This window comes from Epinephelus lanceolatus, chromosome 2, assembly GCF_041903045.1.
Source record: "Epinephelus lanceolatus isolate andai-2023 chromosome 2, ASM4190304v1, whole genome shotgun sequence".
Taxonomy (NCBI): domain Eukaryota; kingdom Metazoa; phylum Chordata; class Actinopteri; order Perciformes; family Serranidae; genus Epinephelus; species Epinephelus lanceolatus.
Window position 1 is genome coordinate 38,716,638 of NC_135735.1, and position 19,048 is coordinate 38,735,685.

General features: G+C 40.3%; 1 protein-coding gene across 2 annotated transcripts in view; it reads right to left on the minus strand.

The window, feature by feature from the left end:
• Nucleotides 1-19,048, minus strand: part of lrrc49 (leucine rich repeat containing 49) — a 47,070-nt gene that overhangs the window by 5,026 nt on the left and 22,996 nt on the right. For both annotated transcript variants that reach the window (XM_033615390.2, XM_033613817.2), the window contains 6 exons: nucleotides 17,260-17,343; nucleotides 15,651-15,826; nucleotides 12,272-12,367; nucleotides 4,909-5,143; nucleotides 3,997-4,182; nucleotides 3,098-3,207 (listed from right to left, as the gene is read on the minus strand). In XM_033615390.2, the coding sequence (XP_033471281.2) occupies nucleotides 3,098-3,207; nucleotides 3,997-4,182; nucleotides 4,909-5,143; nucleotides 12,272-12,367; nucleotides 15,651-15,826; nucleotides 17,260-17,343 (887 nt within the window). The remainder of the gene's footprint in view (nucleotides 1-3,097; nucleotides 3,208-3,996; nucleotides 4,183-4,908; nucleotides 5,144-12,271; nucleotides 12,368-15,650; nucleotides 15,827-17,259; nucleotides 17,344-19,048) is intronic.

The following is a 19,048-nucleotide window of genomic DNA, read 5'->3' on the forward strand; positions in this document are numbered from 1 at the left end:
GTGTGTGTCAGTCACACTTCACGCAGACTAACAAGGCAAAACAAGCTTAAGAAAGGTAGACCTATGTGTATGTGTTCATGTGAGTGTGTGCATGTTACTGTCAGAGAGAATCATGTGAGCATCAGGTAAGTAAGTGTTGTGTGCACGTCAAACAAATTTGTTAATGGAGTGTAATTGACTGTAAATATCTCTTAAGTGAAGAGCAGTTACGATCAGATTGTATCAAAGATCAACTCTTGTTCTCTTGTGCAAGGAACATCTAACGTGTGAAACCTTGTATGACTACTTGTAGAGTTCATTTTTTCCATTTTGGGTTTGAGCCAAAAGTTAACATACCTTAGTTGCTGACTCAGATTTACAAACACAGCCAATGAAATCTATTTAAAGGTCTTGTGCAATGTCCTTGTTTATTTGTCAGATACAAGGTTTTTATGGGTGGCACAGTGGTGTGGTGGTTAGCACTGTCGCCTCACAGCAAGAGGGTTGCCGGTTCGATCTCGGGTGTGGGAGCCCTTCTGTGCGAAGTTTGCATGTTCTCCCCGTGTCAGCATGGGTTCTCTCCATGTCCAAAGACATGCAGATTGGGGACTAGGTTAATTGATAACTCTAAATTGTCCGTAGATGTGAATGTGAGCGTGAATGGTTGTTTGTCTCTATGTGTCAGCCCTGCGATAGTCTGGCGACCTGTCCAGGGTGTACCCTGCCTGTCAGCTGGGATAGGCTCCAGCCCCCCCGTGACCCTCAAGAGGATAAGCGGTTAGAAGATGAATGAATGAAGGTTTTTATGCAACAAGAGCATTAGGCATTACAGTGGTTGCATTTGGCTCCACGCTAAAATGTTTTTTTTCTTCCCTTTGGTGAGACTCCTTTAGATGAAATGTGTTGAGTAGAGAAGGTGAACTCTCCTTGTTCTCAACAAGAGGACAAGGTCAAGGGTCAATTGAGGTTGAACTCAAACCCTAACAACCTATATATTTCTGATTTTACAAAAATGCTTCAGGTCTTTCTTTCACTTTACTTTTTTTTTGGTTTTTGGATTCTTTATTAATCAAAGGCATGTAAGAAAAACAAAGTTTTCTTCACAAATTCAATGTTACAATGTTGGTGGGTGAAGTATTGCTTTGACCTACACAACCCTATAACATCTAATCTAACTAAATTCTTTCAAATATTAGTTTAGTAGACTCGTCAAGACTGTGTCTTGCAGCATAATGAATATTAACGGAACTGCCTTGTGTGAATTTGGTGGATCAAAACTACCCCTTTAACACAAACTAGGTGATCAAGGCAGTGGTAGACCAGCAGCTCCTGTGTTCAGTGAGGTATATTGCTGTTTTTGTCAATAAGTCTGGTTTTAAAAAGAGCATAGATAAGTTTTACTCTCAGTTCAGTTCCCCATCACAAAGACTGTTTGTTTGGGAAGTACTGAGCATATAACAGGATCAATGAGGCATGCAAGAAAATCAAACTTTTCTTCACAAATTCAATAAAACACATAAGTAAGTGATATACAAATGGTCATTTGGAGGGTGAAGTGTTACTTTAAAGTGGTACTTGACAAGAATAACTGTGATACACATTTACATGAGCAAAAGCCTTAATTTCAACGACGTGACATAACATCCAAAGCATCCTGCAGTATTAGGATCCTTCTGGGAAAACCTGTGAATGTTTGGGCCTACCTCGACACATTCACCTATGCGGGAACCATGACACCTCAACAATGTTTCATGCAAACCTCACAACCCACTGAGCAACACAAGAGCTTTGTGGGAACATGAAACTTAAACTCTATTCATTGTGTTTTCTGCAGATGTTATAATGGTTATTTCATTTCCCTTTCCAGTATTTTCAATCCAGACAGCACACTTTATATGAGCCACAGTCTACAGCAGGAGGTTTGTGAAAGATGAGAGGACACATTTAACAGCATTTAGTGAAACAAATGGATTTATTGACTACAGGGGTAATCATTCCGCATGCAGTGATTAAGATTTCAGTGCTAATGCAAAAATAATCTTTGGCCTTGGGCTGCTGTGTATTACCTATCCAAAACAGAGTCAACTGTCCTAAAGTTTACTAGTTTATTTCCAGCATCATTCTGAAAGGGCAAAGGAGGACACTGAAGCAGCTCAAATTCATTATTAGGCTCTGACACTGCTACACTGCTCAAGATATAACATGTTAGGTTTTAATAAAGAAATACTTGACCCACAAAATGACCATTTGTATATCAGTTAGTCATGCTGTGTTACCTTGTATTTGTGAAGTATGAAATACAATACCTTGTATTTGTATTTTTCTCGCATGACTCCAAAGAAAAAGGCAAAAATATTTTAGATCACATTTTCAACAGCAAAACTATATCAAAACATACATTTACAAACTCTCACACAACTCATGTAGTATAATCAAAGTCCCATTTATCCAGCTGTATGCTCAGTACTTCCCAAACACGTGAAACTTTGCTAAAAAACCCCAACAACTTAGTATTAGAGTCTGGCTTTCACAGATAAGTTTCATTTCCAGTTCAAGTGTTTTGGCAGTACTGATCATATGATACTCTTTGAAAGAACAGTAACACTGTGATGCAGCTTTATTTTTGACCTTTTACAGTCTAGGCTACCCATGACCAACCAATGTAACCCTTTGGAAAAACTTTCTTGTGCGTGACAAATTCAGCAGATCTTTGCTTTGCAAGGATGTTTTTTATTAACCCAGAGTGACAGACCTCTAGAGCTTTTGGCTAGGGAGAGAGAAGAATGTTTGTGTGGAAGTGCCAAGTACCCACCCTTACCCTGAGACACAGTCTAATTCCCCTGGCTCCTTGGTGCCAGGCTCTGTCTCGCTGTCTAACACAAACATGCACACACACACACACACACAAATGTATACACTCAAAACGCTGCACACAAGCATGCACGCACATGTACAATAGCCTACACAGTTACCCACTGTAACTCACGCATATACACACGGAAGCATCCACACATTCTTATTTAAACGCACAACATGCAGTCCAAGACACAGCACACATCTGTCATTAAATTGGAGTTAATGTTATGCTGTGGTTAATTGTCCGAGATCAAGTTCTCACCTGGACTCCTCTAGCAGCAGGAGGAGCCGGCAACGTGGAGTTTCAGTGGCTGCTATATGACCCAGTGTCCCAAACACACGCTCTGCAGCGATCACATCATTCATAGTAACCTAAGGTAGACACACAAACCAGAATTTACACATACAGCATCTTGTCTGTCTTTAAACCCTGAAAAGATAAAAGTAAGAATTACCGCTTTGTCATGAGTTATACCATTTACAAGTTCAAAGTTACAGTCCCAGATGCTGGTTGAGATTTGGCATTAAAATCGACAGCTGACACAATAAAAACAAGGTGATAAACAAGAACCAGCAGGTATAAACTAATTTAAAGATCACTCATAAAGTAAGGTCTTCAAAGAGTTCTAATTCAGAGGCAAAATCCTCAGGTACTGTTGATCATTCCAGGAGACATGGGCCACGGCAACAGCAAAGTACAAATTTGACATTTTGAGAAATAGGCTTATTTTCTTTCTGGTGTGGAGTCATAGGAGAAGAGTTTGACATTTTGCACAGATTAAACAAACAAGATATAACATGTTAATTAGTGATCTTCAGAGATGCTGCACAGAGCCAGGCTAGCTGTTTCCTCCTGTTTCCAGTCCTTGCATAAAGCTAAGCTAACAGGCTGCTGAAAGTAGCCTTACACTTAACAGATAAAAATGAGAGTGGAATCAATCTTCCCATCTAACTGTCCATCAGAAAGCCAAGTGTTGTTCCCGAAAACTCAAACCATTCCTTTGACCTTCAAATTTGCTTATTTACAGTATTTTCTTTCTAAAATGGCATAATAAAGAAATTCTATTTTACTGTACATAAGAGAGAATACATCTAATGTCTTATTGGTTAATATATTTGTGTCTTACAAAGGCAGCAGGAGGAATGCATTAAAACCCTCACCTCCTGGCCGTTGATCCTTTGCAGGTTGAAGTGGTTGAGGCGGTAGATGACAAAGGAGCGCCACAGAGCCAGACTGACCACAGGGTTGCCCCCTGGGTGGATGGTCAGCTGGTCCAGACGCCTCACCTGAGTCAGAGCCGCCAGCTGGGGCAGACGGCTGATGTTGGTTTCCAAGAAGATCAGGTGCTGCAGAAAAAGTAGTAAGTTGGTTTCAGAGAGGGAGACCTATATAGTTACTGTTGTTCATGCCTTTAACTCACTTTGTTGTTCATTGCTCATTCGCCTTGGGGATTTTAAACATGGTTTCAAGAAACTGTAGGGGCTTTGGATGACAATGTCCATCTAAATATACTGTAGGTTACATGAGCAAAGTTTTACTTTCTTGTTGACAGTGTGACAGTTTCCCCTTGAAATCAGTGCTCTCTTTACCATAGCACTCACGCTTTCTAATTATGACAAATTAGGTTGGGAGTAGTTCTGCCCCAAAACTGTCTACTAAGAAGTAACTGATGGTTTTGCAGGAGGTTCAGAATGACCACAACTTAATATCCAGCACCTTTAGTTACCTGCCAAGATCAGATGATGTGAGATTAGCTTGGGAATCATTTGTACATTGGGTTAATGTTGTGTTCTAGTCCAATAAGATCCATTGCCTAATATAAGAAATGGCTCAGCAGATATATGCCAAAGTTAATGACAAACAAGGACTATTTGTTTGTGAGAGTGCAGGTTCCACCAGCCAACATCTCCAAAATCCTTACTCTTTGTCATGTCAAGTCATGGCGGTTTGGTGTTAGATGACATGCAGCATTTATTATAACCACATCTGAAGATAAAATGACAAATGTATTTTTGTTTCTTCCTGACAACATTATCCCATGGCTTATTATGGTATGTGGCTAGTATCCTCACCGACAGATTGGGGAACTTGACCCTTATTCGCGGCAGTGTTGGTACAATGGCGTCAAAGTTGATGTAACGGAAGGTTATTACAGTGACAGCACCAGCGGTCTGAACTCCCCAGCCCCTCTCCAGGGCCTCCAGGGCCCCAGGTCCAAATAAACGCAGGGTGTCTCCATCCAGCTCTGCCAGGTGACTGTCAGAGAGGGACAAGCTCTGAACACTGCCGCTCCCTGCCTCCACAAGCCTGCAAGATATATACACACAAAAAACACACTTTGTAAACCCGTCTTGATTTGCTGAATGCACAGAATTTGTTGCCTTGTGAAACTTGTAAAAAATATCCTTGGGCCAAAAGTGCTTTGCTCACATTTGTTTAAAAAAGCAAGCACTATGCTAAAAGAAGGAAAAAGCAACAGCACTACAGAACACCCAGCGGTCTAGTCAATGTCCTATTTGTCTTCCCTAATTGCTCTCTTTTCTCCTATACGACAGTTGAAGTGCCCTTCCCTGATAAGAGAGTCGTGAGAGTAGAGAATCTGGGCGAGTCTCAAGGAGACATAATCTCCCTGCCCAAGCCCATGCGCTCAGCCCTCTGGGTCTGCTGACACTCAGGGGACTTTTCAGCATAGCAGGGCATCAGATGGCTACTGGCTGCATGCTACTCAACACTGATTATTTTGAGTTCAGCCCGCCAACAAACTAATCACCCCTATTCATATTTCACACCCTCCCAATCTCGCTGCAACAGAAAGCCATAGTAGTTAAAAGACTAATCCTTTGATTACAGATCTCTAATCCAAGGATCTTGTTGAAAACGATTTTTAGAAAGTTTGTGTTTGAGAAGTGTGAGAGAAACGATAGAGAGAAACTCAGGGACAGAAAAGGAGAAGGACAGCAGACATACTGTAGACAGAGCAGTACATACATAAGGAAAGAAAATAAAGCTGTACTGTAACTCAAGCTTCTTTGAAAAGGCCACCTTTGTTGCAGGCACAGTAAGACTGATCCCCCAGAGGTGACTCCTCTCTGCACCAGTTTCCTCTCATAACTGAGCAGCAAAAAGAGGATCAAAGATTTGAAGAATCAGACAAACAACCCAACTGGATTATTTAAAGCACTCTTCAAAATGAGAGACATGATAAAGTAGATTGGGAGACAAGAGAAAAGAGAACAGAGCAGTGATAGAGAGAGAGATCTACTTTTCAATATAAACAAAAGCTATCTCTGCACATACTGATGTTCACAGTATGAGATGATGAATATTCTCTCATAATTTTCTTTTTTTTTGTCCTATCTAAATAAATTCGTATTTACAAAGCTTTAAGGGAAGGAAATGAAAATGGAATCAAAATCAAAATCTATGATTACCAGATGTTTCACCATGTGAAAACATGGATGCTTCACACACATCTTCCCTCTGAAGCATTTACAAGAATGAGACAGATGCAAGGTCACATTCTTCTGTTCGTCATGGACGAAGGGAAGGATGGACAGACAACCTGAAAACATACTGCCTCTGGCCACGGCTTTCACGGAGGCATAACAACTTTATGTATCTGTCAGGTACTTCATTTGTGTAAAAACGTCAATACACAACACATTACCAATAAGACAACAAATATAAATTAACAACAAACAGTGCTTCTTAAAATAGTTGAGACGTTCACCTTAAAAATGCTTAAAAATGTGCATAAATAAGTAATAATTAGGGTCAAGCACCCAAGCATCAATGAGTCTGAAAATAAAACATATTACGTTAAAGCTTTTGGTTACAGTATACAAAACTCGACCCAAGCATATTTAAATCATTTTATATATCACTGTTAATCAAGACCGCAATTTGGGATTATTTCCTTAGCTATTAATCTGTAGATGATTAATTTGCGAGTCTTTGGTCTAGAACAAGAACAAAGTTATTCCAATTACTGTCACAGAAGACAAAAAAGCAGAAAATCTTCCCAACTGAGAAACAGAAGTTGTATGAAGTTCTAAAAAGTGAAGACAGTGAGAATGGTTGACATATGGTCACCAACCAGTATCATAGTGTATTCCACCTTGTGTCAACTGCTGGAGGAAGAACGTGAATCAACACTGACATCAGGTTCTCATGGGTGATACTTTGGCCTTGAGTCACTTTAACTGATTCATTCTTGTGTAAAAGTCAGGTGAATGGTCAGGTGCCTCAGGAGATGGCAAAGTGCAGGATCAGTTTCGACCATGGCTGTTAGGCCTTTGGGAAACTCTCTGTGCATGTGTGGTCTGCCTTTAAGTGTCTACATGAGTAAACAGTGTGACGTCTCTCAAAGTCTTCTCTGAGGCTGCTGAGTCAGTTTAATCAGTTTAGCTCGTTTTAAGCAGCCTTTGGGAGAGCTACAGCCTGACAAAAACAGCACAGAATATACTTGCCAGTAAACACAACATCCGGATTAATCGTGTCATACAGCCTGAACCAATAAAACAGTGGCTGACAGGGAATATCCCACTCAATCATCATATTTGTGTCCAGGGACATTACTCTTACATGATACCTAACTAACGTGATCCTTCATGCACCCTGTATGAAAGCCATTGTTAATCAAATGTCAAGGGATGGTCATGAGAGAATATGGGGGGATGCCACGGATATATCAAGAGAAGTGGATATGGCGTGGCAAAGACATCCTTGCTGTCAGTATTTCGGAGTGGCCAACAGCCAAACTCCAACTAAAAGAATCCCCTGATGGCTTACAAAGTTTTTCCCCCTGAGGACCAACATTTCAAAACACATGTCTATAAACAGGTTGACAGGAGGACACCCTGAACAACACGAAAGGTCAATATTACTCTGGTTCCTTGTTACACTACTAACATCTAGATTTGTCATGGGCATTGACAGAAGTGACGAGGCCTCCAAATAGTGGATTCTTGCAATAAGGGCAGACACAAAAGCAAGTTTAAGAATATAAATGCTTGTTTCCAGAAAATGAAATCTGCAGTTAACAAAGGTTGAAGAGAAACTTCAGTATTTTTTAACATGGACCCTATTTTTTCATTGTTTTTGAGTCCCAGTGACTAAAAGTGTGTTGCAGCTGACAGCCATGAAACAGGCTGCAATGTAACCACTCCAGGCAAATGTATACCATCAATGTACGTCCACTAAAAGCAGTTGTTTTTGTCACTGACAGGCTCAGATTGTTATTGTAAGTGCCTGACAAAGAAATAAAACTTTTTTTCTTTACGTTTGGCTTGATCCAATTTGTTACTGTGTCTAATCAAGTCTCGTTCTAAAGTCTTACGAGTTGAGTTGTTGCAGGAAGACAGAACAAACAGACTGGATAAAGCGAAAGGTAATATTAAACGTATTTATCTGTAGGGTCCTTTACATAATGTTGTCAGACACTTACAATAACAATCTGAGTATGTCAGTAGCAAAAACAAGCCCCAAGTGGTTACAATGCAGCACATTTCATGGCTGCTGGCTGCAGCACTCTCTCTTAATACTGGACCAATGTAAAAAATGATTGTTCCCATGAGTCATTTAGACACATAATCATGGGAAAATAGGGTTCAGGTTGAAAAATACCAAAGTTTTCCTTTGAAGTTGCAAAGTCCAAGTGACTTGGCCAGCAATAGACAGGGTGGCGACGGACACTGAAAGGCAATTTAATCATAAGGATACGCCAAGCCTCTGAGATGTAAGATTGCCAAAGGCAGTAAATCAGGAGGACATGGAGAGTGGTGCAGGAGATGGAGCGTAACATGTAGATAAGTCAAGTAAAGAATGAGAGTAACTTCTGCGTGCCTGGAAGTGTGCCACCAACACACTCTGCACTGTGTCATGTATTGTTCCCCCATAATCACAGCTGAAAGGCTGCCAGGTGGCCCTAAATCCCCTTGTGACATGAACCCAGCAACTAACGCTGAGAGATGAAGCGAACAAGGAGGGGAAGACCGAATGAAGAGTCTGTCACAATTACATGGATCCTGCTCTGGCCTATTAGACTTTGAATCTAATTCAATTAGGGCTATCTCACTTAATCCTACAAGAGTTTTTAAAAGGACATCTGTCATCTCTCAACAACTTAATCCTCCCAAAGACATGGCTTGTAACATACACATGTCTCCAATTGCGTGCTCAGAGAGTTATGTTTCACACACATCACTACCACAAAGCATTTCTGTGTGGTGGTGACGGGTATGAAACATTACTCTCTGAGCAGCCATTTTAAAAGCGCATTTCATCATATCAACATTAAAAAGTGAAAACAAATTGTTCAAGAGGCAGTTACTGGAGCAGTGCAGATGTTAGGCTTGTTAGACTTATTGCTGAGTCCTGCAGACTCTTACTGTAAAGTGTGTTTGCATGGTGTGCAGTGGCTTTGGATTTAAGGTTTCAATTGGGGAGTCTGCCAAACTTCTTTCTCACCATTGTGAAGATAATTCATGTATGTGTCCGTGAAACCACCTGTTCAGAGTCTCACCACAACTCTTAATTAAATGAATGCATGAAAAGTACAAATGCCTTTCCACCACCCCACATGGTGACCAACACCACTATTGGATTTCTGTGTAATAATAACTCTTCCACTGCCATGCACCCCTCATCCCATCTCTCAGGGGGAAAGAGACCAAATAAATCTTAAATCGTTCCCATCAGAATAAACGTGGGCCTGATTCATGTTGGCATAAGCTATTGTCCCATAACTTATTGTAGAAACACACTGACACAATCATGTTAAATGTGCTGTCAACACTCACTTCAACCTCATTCTAATTTGTCACCAAACTGGGATGCTAATGCAAACCAGAGATGACATCATACTGTCATCTTTTTTCCTACTGTCATCACATTCAACTACATTTTGAAGCAGTGTAGTCATATATATATATATATTCAACTATTTTTAACCTTTTGTGACACACAAAACATTTTGTTTACCATAGTGAATGCTAACAAAAATGGACACTGGACATTTGACAATGTAATTGTGAGCACTGAAAATGCAGCAATAGTGAAGGCTACAATTATTTAAAAATCCTGAATGAGTAACAGCAACACACAGCAACAGATCTAATCATAAGAAAGAGGTCGCCGTGTGTTAAATGCAACTGGTAATTTATATCAGAATTCTTACAATTTTTTCAGAACTTGAGAATAATCTTTTACATTGTTTTGACCTTACTAAACGTAATCAATTAATGTTGTGTTTCACTCTAAATGAGATGATATTTCTCAGCAGTGGGCTGGGAATTTAAGAAATAGAGAAAAGTCCCCAGTTTGTTACTCAGGAAAAAAACACACACATGCACCGAGAGATTGCCCTACTCCCCAGGCTGTCACTGAGCAGATCCAGATGTGTGGATGTGCCAGGTCCAACCCCTGACCTAAATGGGAAACCAAGACTCTGTTGAGAATATGGAGAAGCAGGATTATAGATGACATGCAACAAACTATACACTGTCTCTTCGCGGTGCCAAAGAATAAAGCCCTCCTGCTGACGGAATTCTGGAAATTCACACCCCCATGGACCTGATCCGTGATGTCATGCACTAGTGAGGCAAGAGTGTTGAATCACAGGCCTCAGAAAACAGAGACAGGTTCATCCATCATCTGCCCCCTTCCCTCGACATTGGGGAGGATGATGTAATTTTCGTCAGCATCTAGTACTATCTGAGGTAATCTGAGCTACACTGTGTAGGCATTATAACCCTTCAGTAAACCCACACACTGTTTAATGAAACAACCTTTAAATTTCCCACCTACTGTACCTATTCCCAGGTATTTCAAGATTTTACTCTTTTAGTCACAGATTTTGCTTCTCTTTCAAGTTACTAGTGGTACCAGGGTCTGTAAAGGCCTTTGATTTTTTGTGATTAAATCCAAGCCAAAGTCCCATCTTAAAGGAATGTAGTGGATTTGAGCGCGTGAGTCCTGTTCGTCACCATAACCTCTTAAGCCACATGACTGAAGTTATAATAGACGCTGTAAAGGAAAGCCATTGCCATTGAGGGATTGCGCTTCGGGGCCATTTTCATATCCTGGTGCAGGAAGGAAAAGCCGTCTTTGAAACATGTAATAATAGTCCCTTACACAGACCCCACTTTCATCTCAGCCCTCTCCCTCATAACTTGTCCAGACCTGGATCACACTCTGTGCAGGAGAGTATATCAGAGCCCTATGCTCACATTAAACTTAGCACAGACTATTGAGTTAGAGCGCTTCCAGCAACATGTTATAAACAGTAAAACAAGAAAACTGTCCTCAGACATCTAAAACATGCATTTACTGATTTTACTAGAGAGCTCACAGAGCTTATGAGCAGCCAAGACCCACACCCCTGGAATAAGCAAGTCACTTTGTTGCTCAAGAATATTTCAAGACAGGTCTGATCCACGAGCTGTTGCAGGTATCAAATCTGTAACCGGAATTATGTCTCTACATGTTCTATTTAGACTATTCTGCCAACCCACTAGAAAAGAAAAAAGGACAGTGCAACTGCTAGAAACACACATAGAAAGTATCAATGACAAGGAGGTCAGTTGGGCAGGAGCAGCCAACCACCTGTCTAGATGGGCGTTCTTTCAAACAGGTACATTGTGAGCATACATATGACAAATATTTATTAACTAAAGATTACAATATTAAAAAAGAAGACTTTTGAGATAGTTTAAATTCTACCTGGTGCATTGAGAAACTCCAATCTAACAGATAGATATGGATGACTCTTGGGAGGATGAAAAGACTGGACCTCATGCAAAAGATGGTATTAGATAGGCTCAACTGAAACTAATAAGTATGATAGTGCGCCAGGTAGCATTCCTCATGTCGATGACAGCACTTGGTATATCATACAGTGCACTGCAACTATATGTTTTTGCAGATTTCGGAGTTTAAGTTAATGGCTAAATACAGCTCAGTGACCTTCTCTCATTAATGACAAAGTTAGCTTTGTTATTGGTCTGTATGAGCCTGTCTGTACACCACATTCAATGTTACTTTATTGAACACTGCATGAAGCAAAATTCCATTCTAGTGATATAACAGAGGTGTTACAATGGCAGATTTCTAAAAACACCCAAGAAATAAAACAAGAGCTTTCTGGATGGTCAGATATCACATGGTTAGATGCATTTATTGCATTTTGAGTGAAGTGAGCCTTTACTCAATTTCAGAATACACCAGTCAATCTATCAATCATCATGGACTTCAACAGAACCCACACAATCTGCAAACAGTTTGTATCTCACAAAGATACTGGTCAATACAAGCAACTTTACTAATCTAGCAACAAATCTTTGTTGACATTTAAGAGCCCAGGCAGGTGCTTATTTTGGATTTTTCGTAGACATACATGTCAGATTTGGTTTCCAAACATATGGACTTTTGTCTTACTTTGGATCTCGTGGGCTGTTTGGACGGCTGTTGGTGCGGAGTCTGCTCTCTGTTCCCCCTGATGGTCGCTCTGGTCCTGAACCTGGACTTACCCGTCTGATAAAACAAAACAAGACAAACAAACTCAGCAACTGAGCAAACAATTCTTTTCAGAACCCTCTCAGATGAAGGAAAAGCAGTAAAGCCATGCACAGACTAGAATTTTTTTCTCTTTTAAATTAGCTGAGTCACACACATAAGAAGAAATTTTATAGACTCTGCTCTCTTATTACAGGATTAAAACTAACAGCATCATACACAGTACAAATTATTATGATTAGTTACTAATCTCACCCTCACGCATGCTTCTGGCTCTCACAAAACCTTACATTGAAAGACACATTTCCCTTCCTTAAACTCAGCTGTCAATCAAATTAAATGGCTACACCATCTTGATGTCTACTAACTGTTGTCATCTTAAATGTTATCTCCCTACTTGTACCTTGTTGATATGTCTCTCATTCAGAGAGCAATTGTCTGGATCTTTGCAAACATGATATTGGTTTAAAATGATCAGGGTGTCCCAGATGAGTCTGCCAACAGCTTTGAAGTGTTACAATTTTATCTGAAAATTGCTCATCTTCAACAGATATTCCATGTTCAACATCAGTACTAAGGCCCTAGATCAGATTACCCATCCAATTGTCAGGAGAGGAGACTCAGTGTACTGCATGGCAAATCAAACCTCCTGAAATCTGAACCCAACATCAATCTATTCCTCATGTTTTCAAGATCCCATCTGAGCAACATTTTGTAAAGTTTAACTAAGTCTAAATTATTAGACTATCAGAGTGTTAGCCATGTTGACTTACTGTATACATGTAGCATGGGCAGTAGAAACAGATTGGAAGATTTTAGATCATGTTACAAATATTTACTGATTTCTTCACAATTCTCTTTTACGCAAAAACGCATATAAGTCACACAAAACACTTGTATCTTGCTAGCCACTGGGAATTGTCACTTTTAGTTCTATAAATGTGACTTATGGGAATACTGTGCAGGATTTTCCTAAAAAAACAATGTATAGACCCAAAAATAATTCCTCTCAGTCATCACTTATGACCCACTAGAAGTGTTTCTGGCCACAGCACACAGGCAAGGTCAAATCAAATCAAATCAAATCAACTGTATTTATATGGCACTTTTCATACAACAGTAACACAAAGTGCCTCACAGAGGTTAAAAACAACAAAGATCCAAACAGAAAACAAAAAGAAAAGAGAAAACCCAACCCTCCCACCCAACAAAAAGCTATTTAGCTCACAAAATTGAGTTAGTAGCTAGGTAAGAATGATCTAAAACAGAGACATAAAATGCATCAAAACTAAAACCTATAGGCTAACTAAAATAACAAAAGGTAAAGGTTAAATGAGATAAGAACATAAAAAGAGGAAGGGTAAGAATATAAAAAATAAATAAAAAACAGATAATAGATGGATAAATCGGTTATAAGAGGAATTTAAAATAGATAAATAAAGAGATCAGTTAAAAGACTGATTAAAAAGATGAGTCTTGAGCCTCTTTTTAAAAACATCAACAGTCTCTGCAGCTCTGAGGTTCACCGGCAGGCTGTTCCACAATCGGGGGCCATAATAATTAAATGCCGCCTCCCCGTGTGTTTTAGTCCTATCTTGTGGTATGGTTAAAAGGCCGGTGCCGGAGGACCTCAGGGTCCACGAGGGTTGATATGGTAAAAGCAGGTCAGATAAATAAGAAGGCCCAAGACCGTTAAGACATTTAAAAACTAATAAAAGAACCTTAAAATCGATCCTGAAGCGCACGGGGAGCCAATGCAGCAATTTTAAAACTGGTGTAATGTGCCCCCGCCCTCTGGTCCTCGTCAGCACTCGTGCAGCTGAATTCTGTAATAATTGTAGATTTGAGATACTCTTTTTGGGAAGACCAGAGAGCAGGGCATTACAATAATCTAACCTACAGGAGATAAAAGCATGCACCAGCACCTCCGAGCTGGCCTGAGAGAGAAACGGGCGGACTCTGGCTATATTCTTAAGGTGGTAGAAACCTGCCTTTGTTATGTTTTTAATATGTGGAATAAAACAGAGCTCAGAGTCAAAAATCACACCCAGAGTTTTTACAGATTGTGTTGGTTTAAAATCCTGTAGTTTTGGTAAAAGTTTCTCTGTCTGGCCTTCAGGACCAATGACTAAAACCTCTGTTTTGTCCTGGTTGAGCTGCAGGAAATTCGCTGCCATCCATGACTTTATATCTAAAATGCAGTTAAAAAGGGCATCAATTGGCCCTGTGTCATCAGGAGACACGGCGATGTACAGTTGCGTATCATCAGCATAACTATGAAAGCTGATGCCGTGCCTCCTGATGACGTCCCCCAGAGGAAGCATGTAGAGATTAAAAAGAGTTGGGCCTAAAATTGACCCCTGGGGGACCCCACACTTTAACTCATGGGTTCCTGAGGAACATGTATCCATACTTACAAAGAAGTGTTGATCAGTAAGGTAAGAGACGAACCAGTTAAAAACAGTACCAGAGAGGCCGACCAGGTGCCTCAGTCTATTTAATAAAATGTGATGGTCTACTGTATTGAAGGCAGCGGTTAGATCCAGTAGTATCAAGACTGTGAGTTTATGGTTATCTAAATTGCACCTGATGTTGTTTAAAATCTTTAAAAGGGCTGTCTCGGTACTGTGGTTCATCCTAAAACCAGACTGATACTTCTCTAAAGTGTTATTTGTATTTAAAAAATCATTTACTTGGTTAAAAACCAGCTTTTCTAAAATTTTGCTTAAAAATGGTAAGTTGGATACAGGTCGATAATTATTAAGAATGTTGGGGTCTAAATTGTTCTTCTTCAGAAGGGGCCTCACCACCGCCGTTTTAAAGGAGGCCGGGAAGACACCTGTCTGAAGAGAGCAATTCACCATGTACAGTAGCTGTTCCTCAAAGAATCCATAAAATGTTTTAAAAAATGGTGTGGGAATTGGGTCTAAAAAGCAGGTTGTGGGCTTTACTTGGGAGAAAACTCGACCAAGTGTCCTCGCATCAACCAGGGCAAAACTCTCCAGTGTTTCCTCAGGTAAAAGCAATGATCCAGGTGTGTCGACAGTTAAAATCTGTTGCGATAAGAGACTGGATCTGATGTCAGGTCAGGACTTTATAAAAAGGAACCAGGTTCCAGACCAAAAGCAGTACACATCCAAGAGGCACTTACATAAATCATGGATACAGCAGCGAAAAAACACAAATCTTTTCTTTCACAAAGTGAATCCAGGTTGACTTTGATTTTTACTAGTGATACTGTTTACAGACAGTAGTCAACATAGTAAACCTCTAAGTGACAATCTGTTGATGCATTGTGTACCTGGGTTCATCTGGAGAGGGTTCCTGTGCGAGGCCGTTGGTCTGGGCGGGGCTGTGGGCAGGGCTGTTCTCTGGACTGACTTCTTCTTTAGCACCATTTGTTGGTGGCAGCACCAAGCAGGCCCTGACGCCTTCCCACTGCTGAGCTGCATTACGGATTGCCAGACGCCGCTTCTCCTTGATGAACGCAAACACACATACACACACACACACACACACACACACACACACACACACACACACACACACAGAGGACAATAGAGGTTTTAAGTGACAGTTCCCTTGAGAATAACACCGAGGGCATATACTAAGCTAATGGAACCACTTGATCACAGGCAAACTCAGCCCTCCTACCTTGCTTGTCTCTGAGGTATGTTGTTGAAGAGAGTATAAAAACTGCTTACTGGCACATATCACACCTCACTAAGGTGATATCTGAAATTGTATATGCATGTGTGGGTCCAATTTATTTCCTCTTGTTACCGCAGCATTTTGATTTAACTGCAGTTACAGCAGTAAAAGTGACATCCTCACCCTGCAACAGAGAAGATTACCTGCTCCTTTTCTGTCTTCCAATTGTTCTTTTCTGGCCAAGCTGTAGTTTCGATATGCTCAGGTATGGAATGTGCCACTCCCTAATGCAGGGATGACTCAGCATCAATCATAGTGAATCCTTCACCCTTATGAACTCTTGGCTGCAGCATTGAATTTAACATTTTCTCAACACCAGGGCTGAGCAGGAGTTAGGTTACCGAGAGACAATGTGTTCTACACAGAGACCATCTTTCAGCAGAAGACACCACTGCAGCGCAGACTGGGCAGGAGGAGCACCATCAATATGAACTCTTACACACACATTATGACATATTTACTGCAAAACAGATGCCTCAGAACAGAACATCTTAGACCAATTAGAGAAATATAGTATAATTTACAGATACAGTATCACTGTGCACGACAGTGCACCCCTCCCTATACACTAACAATACTCCCAAAAGGTACTGTTTTGTGGATTACTCATATGGACATGTTTAAAAAGTTGAAAGTCCATGTCAGCATCCAAAAGGTGTATTTACTGACACAAATATCCACAACAATCACAAGACACATACAGTACATTAGAGGGCACATAAGAAGAAAGAAACAAGTTAACAAATCCCAAGTATGATCTAAATATTTTAGAGCATTCTCATTAAATATGTTTCGATGGGTAAAAAGTACCATTAAGGGCCAAAGAGATCGTAATTGTCCAAAAATTATAATGGTCTGATGGTGGCTAATACTGTGAAATGCGTTGGACTCACAATATATACAGTCAAACGTTCAGCTGATGCATAAAAAACTGTAAAACACATCTACAATTCAGTATGTGGTAGCTTTAGAATGCTATAGTATGTAGCTCCATCCAGTACTTTGAACCAACTGCTTTCCTTTCTTCTACCAACAATAACTAATCATACAACACCCAATGGATCAAAAGGGCACCAGTGGTTTCAGATGACACTTAATCTACTCTCTGAGATGTAGGGCACCGTGTGTGTTTGCTACATATTCAAACTCTACATCCAGGCAGACAAAGACAACAGGAGTGAATCAAATCAGAGCAGTACCTTATGAATGGTCTGCTTGTGACTCTCCTTCTTCTTCTCCTCCTCTTTTCGAGCCTGCACACCAGCCATGCGCCGATCCTCGTCCTGAAAAAGATAGCTTGTGCAATCAGAGTGTCGCTCCATTCATGAGTTCTGAATTATTCAGGAGAGAGGGGAACCACAAAAGACGCCGCCAGGAAGGCTGTCCTCTACAGCAGAACTGGACCACTGTGGAGGATGGGAGGGATTCTCACACCAGCCGGCTGCATCACGGGATTATCTGTCTGATTTTCAGTCTCGGATCAACTGAGCCCAGCTGTTGGGGAAAGCCAAAACTCCCAGAATGCAATGCTGCCAACACAATCTGAGTGTGCCAGCTGAGAGCTGGGGGGTATTCAGCTGTTTGTGACGAGCGAGCAGAGACGATGCTTCAGTCTGATCAATAGTGTGAGCAACACTGATGTCAGCTGGTGGAGACAGATTAAGATGCTCGGCCTGTATGGCACTACTTTAAACTAATTTTGTGGGAAGAACAGCGACTAAGGGAAAAATGACCAAAATGCTGCAAATGCTATTCTGTGAAACTGATCGATATCGTATTGATTGCAAAGGGTGCTATTTTTCAGCAATAACAATGTCTTTGTTTGGACCGTCTCCCCATAGTCCATTAGGTTGATTATTTAGCTGTTAAGGTTTCAGTAAGTCAATGACAATATTTCAAGTTTAAAACTAAATAAAACATTTCAATAATATTTATGTCCTTAATATTATAGATTATCCCACAAACATAACAGCTGTCTTTGATAAAGTAGCTCTATTTGCGATATTAAATGTATTTGTAGGCAAATATTATAATTAGAGTGGGATTACATGTTTTATTAGTCAATAATATATAACGACTGTAAGCTAACTGATAATGTCTTTAGTCATGGGCAGATCCAGTGTAGTGTACGTGGTTTGTTTAAACTTCCTTTTTTCAGCTTTCGAAATAATCCAGACAGTTCTGGCACATTTATCCCCTCAGGAAACAGAGAAACAGCATTTATTAATGAGCCCAAAGCTAAAACCTAGTACTGTATCTCCTCATTTGAAATACTTCCTTTCATTCCATTCATAAATAATGGCCAATCTGCCAGCAGTCAGGCATAGATTTTATCTCAGATAATCTGATCTGACTTCTACTGCTGACAGCATAGTGCACTGGGGGCAAGTTTTTCCAAATCGGTTAGAGGGGAAAATCTAGATCTTCTGTGGCTACGATGAAGTTTGCCCGCAGCGATATCATGACACAGTTTGAAAAGATGGAAAATCCAGTCCGAGACTGACATTGTTGATGTCAAATCAAAATTTTGCATTTCCCAAAAGTAAAAATTTCTGTAAATAAAGCACCATCACTGTTTTCAGGAGTGACAGCTACAGTGCAGACAGTAGTCTGGTGGAGGGGTTTAATGGGCCCTAGAGTTCATAAAACTTGCTAAACCTGTTAAGGACCACATGAACCTTAAAATTCAAGTAAAAACATGAAAATTGTTGAAATAGGAGTTACGAGTTTTTTTAATGTATCAGCAGTATGTTCTGAGGGCAAGGTGTGTGGTACGTACAGATTCCTTTTAAAGTGCAAGCTCAGACCTGGGTGCTCCCTGCTTGACAGCCTCTAAAAGCATGCTGATATTTCACTGTGGCACTTTGCTTGCATGCTATATAAATACAATTACTTAATGTTTATGCTCGAGAATAATCATTGTTTTGTTAAACTGAATATATATTATGTGTATTGTAGACTCAGCTTACAGTCATAGTTTAGTCACTG